The sequence below is a fragment of the Heterocephalus glaber genome, unplaced genomic scaffold (genome assembly GCF_053883595.1).
Source record: "Heterocephalus glaber isolate CG9 unplaced genomic scaffold, H.glaber_assembly_v1.0 deba00001553, whole genome shotgun sequence".
Classification (NCBI taxonomy): Eukaryota; Metazoa; Chordata; class Mammalia; order Rodentia; family Bathyergidae; genus Heterocephalus; species Heterocephalus glaber.
In genome coordinates, this window is record NW_028258344.1 from 19,338,714 (window position 1) to 19,350,884 (window position 12,171).

Here is a 12,171-nt window from a genome sequence, read left to right on the forward strand (position 1 = left end):
GTACATATGGGAAGAAAGTGACATTATAGCCTAATTCTATGAAATGTAGTAACTACCCCCTAGGAAGTCCCTGGAATTCTGGGACATTAAAGATTCTCCCTTACATGGAAGTTACATATACAAGGCTTTAAAAACACAATACAAGAGATATAGTTGGAATAGGTGAATGAATACTGAGAACATGAAAACTGCTGCAAGATTTTAGACTGGTACTGCTATTGATTCCTTCATTCAGTGTATCTGGCCTTTACCACCAGCCAGTCTCTGTTGGAGCTTCAGCATTGAACACAGCAAGCATCCTCTCTTGCACTGAAAGCCCTGAATCTTTAGGGTCCACAAGTGGGTCCGTGGATGACAGAGAGAACCTGGGAAGTCTTATAGAAAAGGAGGTCAGAATTCTGTAATTGGGGAAGATAGATATAGGTTGTTGTAGAGACTCTCACGTTTAGTCAGTGATAAAAAGCCATTTGCATATTAGAATAGCAAAGTAGCGTGATTATACTTAGCAGTGTTACAGCTTTGTAGGAAATAGACTTTAAGTGCTAGAAGAAGGAGCAAGTGTGTGAGCATAGACAGGCAAATGGAATAATCTGGTTGATAGGGGCTAGCAGTAGGGTGACAGCCATGGAGCTGGTGCAAAGTGAAACAGTATGAATATGAACCTCACTCTAATCTTGACAAATTCAAGGAGGAGTCTGTTGCAAAATTAATAAAATGGACTTGGCAGCAAGCAGCCAGTTGGCTGGGATTTTCTGCGTCTAGTGCAAGATTTAAACAGATCCAATACTTGGCTATAAGTTTTTGAATACTGGTCGTGGTTTCCATTCTGGTTTAAATACCAACACAGAAGACTCCAGATCCTTCAACTTATAGGGAATTCCAGAATGATTACAGAGATGCAGAAATCACTAATTACTTGGTACACATTTTGTTATCACAATCCCAAGAGCTTAAAGTAGGTAGAACCTGAACCCAACCTTCTTATTTCCCCTGATAGAAATCCCTGCTCTTTTCTTGCCTGTTCTGCTCTCCTCTCCCCAAACTCAGCATTTTACTTCATTTCTTCCATAATAGAAGATGAGAATTTTAGTGTGACATGCAGAACAGGACAATTGCTTTTGTCTAAATCACTGCTGTACTGTCTTGGGAGTATATCGCTTTATTTCATTTTTGAAGTAACACAGACAGATTTTGGAAGTGAGATATGACAGCTTAGTTTTTGCTTGAGGAACTTGAAGCATCAGAGATGCTATTTTCTAAAGTGAGGAAGGGTGGGGATAAAGCAGCTTTTGGTAGAGAATGCAGCTGCTCAACTTTGTAACATGTTAAACTTAGATTCAGCTTAGCTACACAAGTGAATTTGACAAGTATGTGATTATATGGTCCAATCTCAAACATAAAGTAAGAATTCGTTAGCAGAGGTGGTAAAATTATGAGGAGATATGTGGTCTTATTTCCAATGTCAAAAATCACTCTGACTTCCACATAGAGGATGGTCTGAAGGATGGTCAAGACTGAAAGTAGAAAGCTGATTTAAGGAATTGATTGCTTTATTTTAGGTGAGAGATGATGACTTAGACCAAGGTGAAACCTACAAAGATGAAGAGAGGTGGGTAGTTTCAGTGAATGTTTTTCTAATACTGCTGGCTGGTTTTGTTGAAAGATTTAAAGTGAAGAATGAAGGTTAAGGAGGAATTTTGAGTGTTCCTGTTTCTATAGGCCCTTTTGTGGAAAGTTGATGCATTTGCTGAAATAGGAGGAGAAACTGGGGAAGGCAAAGATAAATTCAGGAGTTTAGGTGTCATGACACCCTCAATTGCATTTAATGAAGAAGTGGGACTTGAGATGAAAATGTGAAACCAAGACATTATTAAGAGGAATCTGAACTCAACTGGCTAAGCAGCATCCTTCAAAGGAGATTTTTTTTTTAATGGTTGAAGGTTGAATGCTTTAGACTGAGCTGTGGAAGATAGTACTAAACACACAGGATATGTGTACAAAGAAGCTGAGAGCCAGTGGTCAGCAAGGTTGTAAGAAAAGACAAAATTGGGTGGTGTACCAGAAGCTTACAAGAAGAGAGATCAACTGTTTTAGTCAGTTGCTTATCCAGGACCCACAATTTAAAGAAGAGGTTAATTTTGGCTCACAGTTTTTAGAGGATTCAGTTCATAATTGGCTGGCTCAAAGGCAGGAAGAGCATGGTGGAAGGGTCTGATGGAGGAAAGCTGCTCACATGGTGGCCAGGAAACACAGATTAAAGTAGGAGTCAGGGAGGGAGGTGTACCCTTCTGGTAACACCCCTAGGGACCCACTGCTTCCTACCAGTCCACTTCCTAACAGCACATTCAGCTACTCAACTCATTAGTGGATGAATCCGCTGATAAATATAGCACCCTACGATCCAGTCACCCCCCAAAAGGCCCATCTCTAAGCACATGAGAATTTCAGGGGACATTCTAGATGAAACCATAAAATCAACAAAGGAGAAGTCAGCTTTTTTCAGTGTTGCTGAAAAGCTGCACAAGAAGAATGGTCAGCAATGGTTTTATCAATATTGACTTCCCTGGTAACCTTCATAAGAGTAATTTCAGCAGTGAAGTATGTTCTGAAGTCCTACTGAAGAGGCAAGGAGAAAACTGAGGGTGAGCAAGTGGTGAAGTGACTTTTAACTTCTCGAGACAACATTGTTGTGAAGGATACCAGAAAAACAAAGGATAGTCAGAGGGGAATAAGAGAAAACTCTTAACTTTTTAGTGAGCATGCTTATAGGTTAATGAGACTGGACAAGCTGAGAAAGCACAGGAGAGAAAGGAGAAAATATGACTACAAAATCAGTTCATTTATTCACACAGAAAATTATGAGGGTATGGCCATAGAAGCAGAAAGTTTGGTATATTTGATAATTAAAACTGAAGGGAATTTTTATTCAGATGTTTCTATTTTTCCTGGTGAACTATGAAGCCAAATCATCAGCTGAGACTGAGTGAGTAAGAAGGAAATGAGTCTGAGGACAGGACATTATGAAAAAGTGATTGTGAAGACTCCCATGTCATCTCATTAGAGTCAGATGGGAGTTTTGAGGTAATTTGAGTTTACTTGTTTCAAATTGCTTTAAATTCAGAAGTCTAATAGATATGGGAGAAGCTTGCTAGTATGCTAAATTATTGCCAAAAAGTCAGAGAGACTTTAAGTATTAGTGCCTTCTCTGGCTGGACATTGCACATGGTGTCACCATCATGGTATCACTGGAGATGGTTGGCTAGACAACTCCTGGAGATAAGCAAGAGATAAAGATGTTAGTAGAGGATCACTTTTTAAAGTATTCAGATATTAGATAATATATATATGGATGCTAGCCATATAGTATTTGGGGTTTACACTGTAAATTGAATGCTAAATATAGGTAGTTTTATAGGAATTCTAAAAATTAATTTGTGGAACTATTGACCCAAATATATAACTTGGATATATAATATATATATATATATATAATATATAATATATAATATAATATATATTATATAATATATATATAATATATAACCTACTAAGGTTACTATACTGACCAAAGATAATCTAGATAACACTATGATCTGGTGACTCTTACAAATCTTTCTTTCTTTCTTTCTTTCTTTCTTTCTTTCTTTCTTTCTTTCTTTCTTTCTTTTCTACTTTCAACTAGTTAACAGAATCAACAAGATATAATTAGATCAATGGCTTACATATAGAGTTTATTGGGGAAAAGACAATAGACACCTCCTAGGGTAAGCTAGATGCAAACGGAGACATGGATAGTTGACTCCAGAATTCTGCTTTTTCTTTTTCTTTTGTTTATAAGGTAGCAACTGTAACTATTAATGAAAGAAAACTGAATCCTCTTTTTGTCTCCATTTTGAGAAATACTTAGAATCCAAAGAGATTCAGGAGCTTGATCAATGAGATGCTCCAAGGCCTACAGTTTAAATCATTATATTTGGCGGAGGTATAGAAAATGAAATAACATAATAGCACAGTTCTGCTGGACAGTGAAAGGTGAAGTGCAGTGAATGACAGCATAAAGTTTATAGGCCATCTGAGTAAGCAGGGAGGGAGTAGGACTTCAGAGTGGACATGTATGGTTGGAGGGGTCACAACTTGATAATAGGCCAATCAGCTCTTAGGTGAGACCAGGAATGAATGAACATGGGAGTCGTTGTTCTGGATGTAAATGTCCCATTTGTTGCAATTCAAACAGTACAAAGGAACCACCAAAATGCTGGACAGACCACTAAAGATCCTGGCAGTAAAATGTAAAGCTTATATTTGCTGAAGACAATTCATATCTTGAATACTAAATGACTAAGATTATATATCCAGAACAATGATAAAAGCACTGGGAGGAAGGATGGCTCTTGACTGAAGATGGCTGAAGAGCATCAGAACTTTTGAATGGGAAGCACAGGCTGAGAGGGTTGTTTAATTAAGAGTGCTATGAGCAACTTGAACAATAAAGCAGTACTATCTCACAAGAATGTCTGTGTTCTTATTTCATTATTCTATATGGCTTGCCTTGGGTTTTTTCTTTTTTTGTACTAGGGATTGAACCCAGGACCTGACTTTTGCACTGAGCTACATTTCTAGGCCTTTTAAAATTTTTCTGAATTTTTACACTGGCTCTTGCCAAGTTGCTAAGGTACTCATGCTGGGCTCAAACTTGCATTACTGCCCCAGCCTCCCAGAGTGCCCAGAGTACAGGAATGACCCACCATGTCCCGCTTGCCTTTAGTTTTTTGATTCTGGTGTAATCTTGCCAAGCTCACCAGCCTTTGCAGATGTTAGAACACCTTGTGTGCTTCTCATTCTTTTTGTGATGAATTTCTCCTCTACATATTTGCAGTGAATAATGATTACATGTATTGATGGGGAGTTGGTGCATGTACATAACATGTCTTAATTCTTGCATATTTTAATAAAATGTAACATATCTCTAAATAGATTACTACTGTTTTTAAAGATTGCTACTTCTTTTAAAAAGGATTTTAAAGGTTTGTTTGAAAGTAGAATTTAAGTGAAACATTACCTCACATGTCTCTTATTTCTGTAATTTCCAGGAGAGCCCCTAATATGTACATTGCCTTGGGGTAATTCTGCTTTCTCAGTAGCTGGCAGTGCTTCAGTCCCTGGTAACATAAGTGTTTCCTTTGAAATTTGAGCCTTGTGCATTTTCCTTATAACTGCAAAGTCTTTTCAGAACAGGTGAAGCATAAATAGCTGAGGTAATCTCCTAGTTGTTAGGAATGTATTACAGCTCTTTTCCATGGTAATTTTCTATAAGAGGTGACTTAGTCACAAAAACCTCACTATGTTAGCACAGAATTATTTACTTGTTATTCCACTGATATCTATTTGAGAGAAAGGAAAATGGCTTTAAAGATTTGATAATGAGAAATTATACTGTCCAGTATGTTATTTTCATAGAATAATATATTATTGGGATTATTTGATGTCAGGTTATTACTAGACAGAAGATCAAATGGGCAACTTCATTAGATTTTTTTTCATTCGATTTTTTAATTGCAGCCTCTGATTTAAATAGGAAAACACAAATGGTTGGGGAGGAATTTAATTTTGAATTAAGATGGATAATTTCTAAACCTAGAAATGGTGCCATAGTAAGAATAATTTGGTAAGGATGATATTTAGAAAAAGATAACTATATGTGTCTTAGTTACTTTTCTCATTGCTGAGACAAAATACCCAACACCTAAAGTTAAAGGAGGAAAGGTTTATTTTGTTCCACAGTTTATGGAAGTTTCAGTCCAAGGCAGGGTGTCATGACAGAGGCACAGCACAGAAGAGAAAAAGCAGTTCATGATGTGGAAGGATGGAGGCAGGAGGCAGCAAAAGCAGCAAGCAACAAGCAAAGGCAGCAGCCTTCTTCCTGTTCCTTATATTCTATCCAGTCTACACTTACTTAGAGCAGGTGGCCCCAGGGTGGGACTTCCCGTTATCCATAGCCAGAACTATGCCAAACCAATCAGTGGACTAATTCAGTAACCACACACCCCTAATCCCAGCATACACACTTAATCCCAGCCCCACTGAAAAGCCCCACCTCTGACCATGAGGGTTTAGGGGAACATCTACACACAAGCCATAAAAATAGGTCTTTGATATTTTTTTAACTATTCCTACATTCATGACCTGGCATTCTATTGTTGCCTTTAGCTATGCAGAAAATTTACATGTAGAAATCTGTGCCTTATTTCAAATATGTTAATCACTTTTTCAGAACAAGGCTGAAGAGAGGCCTCATTTTAAGTTTCAAATAAAAATATTCACTTAACTGGAAACTTGTATAGTCTTCTGTTACATTTATCTGTTTTGAATGATGTTGAAAATGATTCAGAAACAATTGAAACCTACTTTAATAATTAGTCTAATAATCAGAACACCTGAAACCTACTTGGTTATAAGATCCTGCAAATTGCAAAATAGCTTTTGCTTCTTAGTTAAAAAAATGTTCTTAATTGTCACCAGAAACACTACTTTACATTTAATAAGTTCTTAAGGAGTACTGTAAACAACCCAGGGCATTATGTAAGAAACTGTAAGTACAAATAATATTTTAAAGCTAAAAGAAATTAGAAAGAATTATCCCACCTTTTTATGTTTTGGATAAGTAAATGGAACCCAAACTTGACATAATCAGAGATTTCAAAATACACAATTAGGAAAGAAACCTCTTCTGTGGTGTGAACTACATTTTAATTATGTGTGGTTTGAATAAGTTTTATAATACATTTGTCTCTGCCTGTAGAAGAAAATGAACAGAAATTTTATCACTAATGCTCTTGTATGTGTATGTCCAAAACAGATAGCAGTGAGGAAGGGGTGTGTTGATATCAATGAAATTTGCTGTTATTACTTTTGACAGTGATTCTCAGAACTGGGATAGGTGGGACTGAAGACATTGGGGTGGTATTCTGAATTAAGCATGTTGTAGATTCCAAAAGAACAATGTTGTGGAAATTATTTTTCAAATTTTATTACAAATGTTTAAACAGTTTAAAAAAATAATTTTACTGTGTCATTAGTGATGGGAGCGTAAGACCAGAGCCCTGGCCCAAATCCAGACTTCCAGCATAAATCTTTTTTCGAGTGCTATCATGCTTACACTATTACTTTGTCAGAGACAGATACTTGTTTTAAAAGTCCACTCTAAAGTGTAGATTATATCATGGCCTAGTGTTTGTCATTTAATTAAGCCACTTAATAATATGATTTTTTTGAGATAGGATCTCACTGTGTAGTTCAGGCTGGCCTGGGACTCATTGTGTAGCCCAGGCTGGCCTCAAACTCTCAGTGATTCTTCTGCTTCAGCCTCCCCAGTACTGGGATTACAGACACATGCTATCACGCCTGGCCCTAATAGTATGATTCTTAAAAACCAATCATGATTTTTGTTGTGGTTGTTGTACTGTGATTTTTAAAAATCTTTTTGGTTTGTATTATTGAATTTGACCAACACAGTTATGCTTGATGAAATTCTTTAAATAGATGAATATTTTTAAATAGTCAGTAATTAATACTCACTAAATATTGGTAAAGAATTGGATTTAGTGGCATGTCCCTCTATTTTAGTTATCTATTAAGATAATATATATCCTTATTGTAGCAATACTATAGTTTATTTAATATGTTTTCCTCTCTGTTTTCAGTGGGTTAAACTTAAAACTTAAGTCATACTTTAAAAACAACTGATCCATAGTGCGTGTGATAAATATATTTTATTCCTCAAAGTCATCTTTCTGAGTTACCTTGAATTTCAACTGACACATTTTACAAATAAGAAAAGTTAGCCTAAAACCTTTGACTGGCATGTTTTTGATTTTATCCCAATTTCTATGTAACAGATATATAAACAGATGAAATAGGTTTGTGAGTTTGGAACTAGTTGTATATCCTCTCTAAAGGATCTATTTTCAATTTTGACAGAAAACTGACACCTATGATTGCAGAGTCCTGTATGTGCCAATTAATCTGTCAACTTGATTGGATTAATAGAATCCTAAAAGGGTGATTGGATTGTGAGGACCCTAAACTCACCAAAGGCTGAATGGGAGCCTAGTTGAAGGAAGTGGGTCAGGGGACTGTGACCTTAGGTCCCTGGCCCTTCTTCTTGAGGTCTTCTCCTGCTGACTCTCAGAAGCCCGGAGTTGAGCAGCTTTCCTTTGCCATACCCTTTGACCATAATGTTTCTGTCCTGGAGTCAGCTAATTATAGACTGAAACTGTTGAAACTATGAGCTAAATAAATTTCTTCTTTAAGTTATAGTTGTCAGGTATTTTGTCCCAGCACTTGGAAAGCTGTCCAATACAATGTGTAAAACACGATTATACTGACCCTCAATGAAGACCATCAGGACTCTTCAATGGGCCACCCGGGTGGTCCTTACACCGGTTCTCTCGTGTGTTGTGGTGACCTGGACCACCATCTGCTGAGGGCATGCACCCTTACAGCTCCCCTGCTTGGGCTGGGAATTCTCACTTCACGGAACCATTCCCAATTTCTGTCTTTTTGCGGTCAGTCCGCATTGTCTTTCTAGCTACCTCTTTCCTATGGCTAGACTCTTAATTTGTTGGCTTAGGTTAGTCATGATCTGTCTTAAAAGAGAAAATAGAAGATAGAAGCTTTATTTCCTAACCTAGCCTTAGGCGTCTTGTGCCTCATTCTGTTTGTGACTATAGCGAGTCATTATTCGTTGAGATTAAAGGGCAGGGGCTATTTTTGGGAGAAGAGCAATTTAAAACTGTCACAATGGTTTGTAGGCATTTTTTAAAAGCCATTAAGGATCTCTTTATGATTTTCTTCTGGTTGACATTTGAACCTGAGTTGGCTAAATGGAAAACCTATGAATAAATACAGTTTTGCAATATAAAACACTTTACAAGAACCTGATTTGCAGATAAAATCAACAAAGACAAAGTTGCCTTTTAAGGACAACTTACTCTCCAGGCAGCTCTACCTGGAAACTTGATTGCTTTTGAGGAATGATTATTTCTCCAATTTACTAGATGCAAACAGAAATCAGCATTTTTCCCATTTTCTGGGACTTGATTCAAATTAATTATTATCTAAAGTTTGGGATTTTATTCAAATTATTTGTTACCTTAATTTTGTTTGGTCAGATGATGACAGCAGCTTGAATTATATCTTTGTATAATAAAATATGTAATTATAAAATTGAGTCAAACAAATAAAGAAGTTAAGATCATACCCATTTAGCAAATAAAGAGCTTGCCTGGTAAATACTTTGTAGTATGTTTCAGGTATTTATATCAGGAGATGGGTCAGCTTGAATATTTGACATTAGTTCAGAGTAAAAGTAAAGTTTTAATAAAAATCAACTACTCTTACCGCTCCTAAATTTTTAATTGCATAAGTATACTTTTATGTATTTTTCTAGATAATAAAGATGCATTATACAATGATACTTATTTAATTTTATATAAATTTTACCTCATGACTTTGAAAGCATGATTTTCTGTATTTAAGATTCACAGTCAAATGAGAGGGAATATTCTTTTAAGACAAATCATATGAATGAATGAAAAAAGTTCTCCCCACACACTGTGTGTGTGCGTGTGTATATGTGTGTGTGCATGGTGCACACGGATGCACATATGCATATGGCTTTTTCTTCCCAGTGTCTTTCTTGATATCTTTTCCTTTTGGCCTATAATTATATTAGATTTCTTCCATCTTTTAAAAATCAAAGTAAGCAAACGCATTTTCCTTACACCTTTTCTTGCCTCTTACTCCATCTCTCCTCCTCCTCTCTAAAGTATTAAGAAAGTCACCCATACTTGCTTTTTCTCCACTTTCTTATTGCATGCAGTTATCAACCTTTTGTGGTCTGACTGTGCCACCTATTGATCTGAAATTGCTCTTCATCATAAGTTAGTACTTAGCAAACCTTGTTTCTTGACGTCTTTGTGGCATTACCTCGTTGCTGACGCAGCTCCTCAAATCCCCTGTTCAGTCATTTCTAAGATTTAGTCCTCCTTTACCCTTTCAATCTCATTTTCCTAGTTTCTTTTAGCATCTCATTTTTCCCCGCCTTTAGTTTTGATGGCCCTAGAATTTTTTATTATTTTTTCTATTTTTCTGAAGAAATTAATCCCTGCCAAATTCATGTCTTCAGAGCATATATTTTGTCTCCAGAATCCCAATCATGTATTCCTGCTCTCTGCTTGGCATATATATTGTCCTCATTCATTAATCATTGAAATTCCACTGGAGGAATATACAGACAATTACAACAATCTGTTTCTCTTCTCATATTTTCTTTCTCCCCATATCAGTTCCTAGCAGTCATCTCTCAACTTCTAGGAATTTAAATTTCCAAGGATCATTTCAACCTGTCTCCCTTCTGCAGCCCCAGTGCTGCCCGTTGAGTTGTTCTGAAGTTCCATTCCCAGCTGTTTTCCTCTTCTTGGGAGATGTCTGGAGTCCTGCAGTGGTAGTCCCTAGATTGAACCCAGTTCTCCTTGACTATGCTTTTACTACCATATTTAGTAATATAACTCATTTACAAAAGAAGAACAAGTTGAATACTAAATTCAGAATTCAAAAAGTTATTTCAGTAATCATTTTGTAATTTTAATTATTTCTTTATAAATTATTTTAAAATGAGCCAGTCACCCTCCTTGAATTTTATATGTATAAAAATGTTTATTTGTATAGGAGTCAGATTTACTATTTATTGTGTATTGAACAAACATTTATTATCTATATGATGGACACCGAAAATAGGCTAATAATACCAGCAGGAGTTATATGTTTGCCCCCATTCAACTCACAGTCTCATGAAAGAGATAGTCATGTGAACAAATATCAATATTGCAGTGTAATAGGTGCTAAACAATGGAGTGTAACAGAGTTACAAGGGGCCAAGGAGGACATAACTTACATCTAAGGGAATTGAAAAGGTATCACAGAGACTGGGTTATGTAAAGCTGACTGGTAAAGCAAGAGTAGGGGTCTGCCTGACAAATAACTGGAAAAGATATTTTGGTACAGGAACCAATGCCCACAAGGAACAGTCTGTTTTATGATGAGAAAGAAATACTGTGGATTTTATGTGGATGGAGATTTATTGGATGTTTTTAGGCAGAAGAATTAAAGAATTACTTAAATGTATTCATGATTATTTTGCCAATACCAAACATTTGTAGTGCAGATTGGAAGTGGAAAAGATGTAGTCAAACAGTTTATTAGAAGGCTATTGCAAAAATCTAGGTGATAAGGGAATCCAAGCCAAATACACAGAGGAAACATAAGCACTGAATAAACTAAAATTCTGAAAATAATGCCCGAACTCTATATGCACATTGTATATCCTCATCTTTATTTTGCTTTTGTTTTAAACTGTAGACATGGGATGTAGAGCTGGAAAGATCTGCAGAATCCTGGGCTGAAACTTGTTTGTGGGAACATGGACCTGCAAGCCTGCTTCCATCCATTGGACAGAATTTAGGAGCACATTGGGGAAGGTAGTTTAAAGTGAAACATTTTGCTTCTGAAAATGTGTATTTGAAATGAAATGCTTAATTTGCTATTGCAAATTTTCAAAGGCTGTTGCTTGAGAGAAAAACAACTAATCACAAAACAGGTAACAAAAACCAAATATCATGCATACTAGAATAATCAGCAACATATATGTATGTATTTTACAGTTTTTAAAATTGGCATATGTTTGCTATACCTGATAACTACATTTATGTATTTATTCTTGGGAAGTTGATACACATACGTAGTACATCTTATCACATTATTCTTCCCGTCCTCACCTTTCTGTCTTTCCCAACCCGAGATTATTTTTTTGTTTTAAATCATTGATAATGTTCATAATGTAATGGACATAAGTATTTAAAATTTGTAATTGCAAAAAAATATCTGTCTAAAGCTTTGCTAATCTCTTTTGTAGTATTTGGTTTTACATTTTCTCTTACTTGCTCTCTGCGATGATTTTCTTTTAATAGATATAGACCTCCAACGTTTCACGTACAAGCATGGTATGATGAAGTGAAAGATTTTAGCTACCCATATGAACATGAATGCAACCCTTATTGTCCATTTAGATGTTCTGGTCCTGTATGTACTCATTATACACAGGTATGTTTTGGG

General features: G+C 36.1%; 1 protein-coding gene across 2 annotated transcripts in view; it reads left to right on the forward strand.

Annotated features, from left to right (window-relative positions):
* Crispld1 (cysteine rich secretory protein LCCL domain containing 1) overlaps positions 1-12,171 on the forward strand; it is a 43,039-nt gene that overhangs the window by 10,803 nt on the left and 20,065 nt on the right. For both annotated transcript variants that reach the window (XM_004842036.3, XM_004842037.3), the window contains exons 3-4: positions 11,419-11,537; positions 12,027-12,159. In XM_004842036.3, the coding sequence (XP_004842093.1) occupies positions 11,419-11,537; positions 12,027-12,159 (252 nt within the window). The remainder of the gene's footprint in view (positions 1-11,418; positions 11,538-12,026; positions 12,160-12,171) is intronic.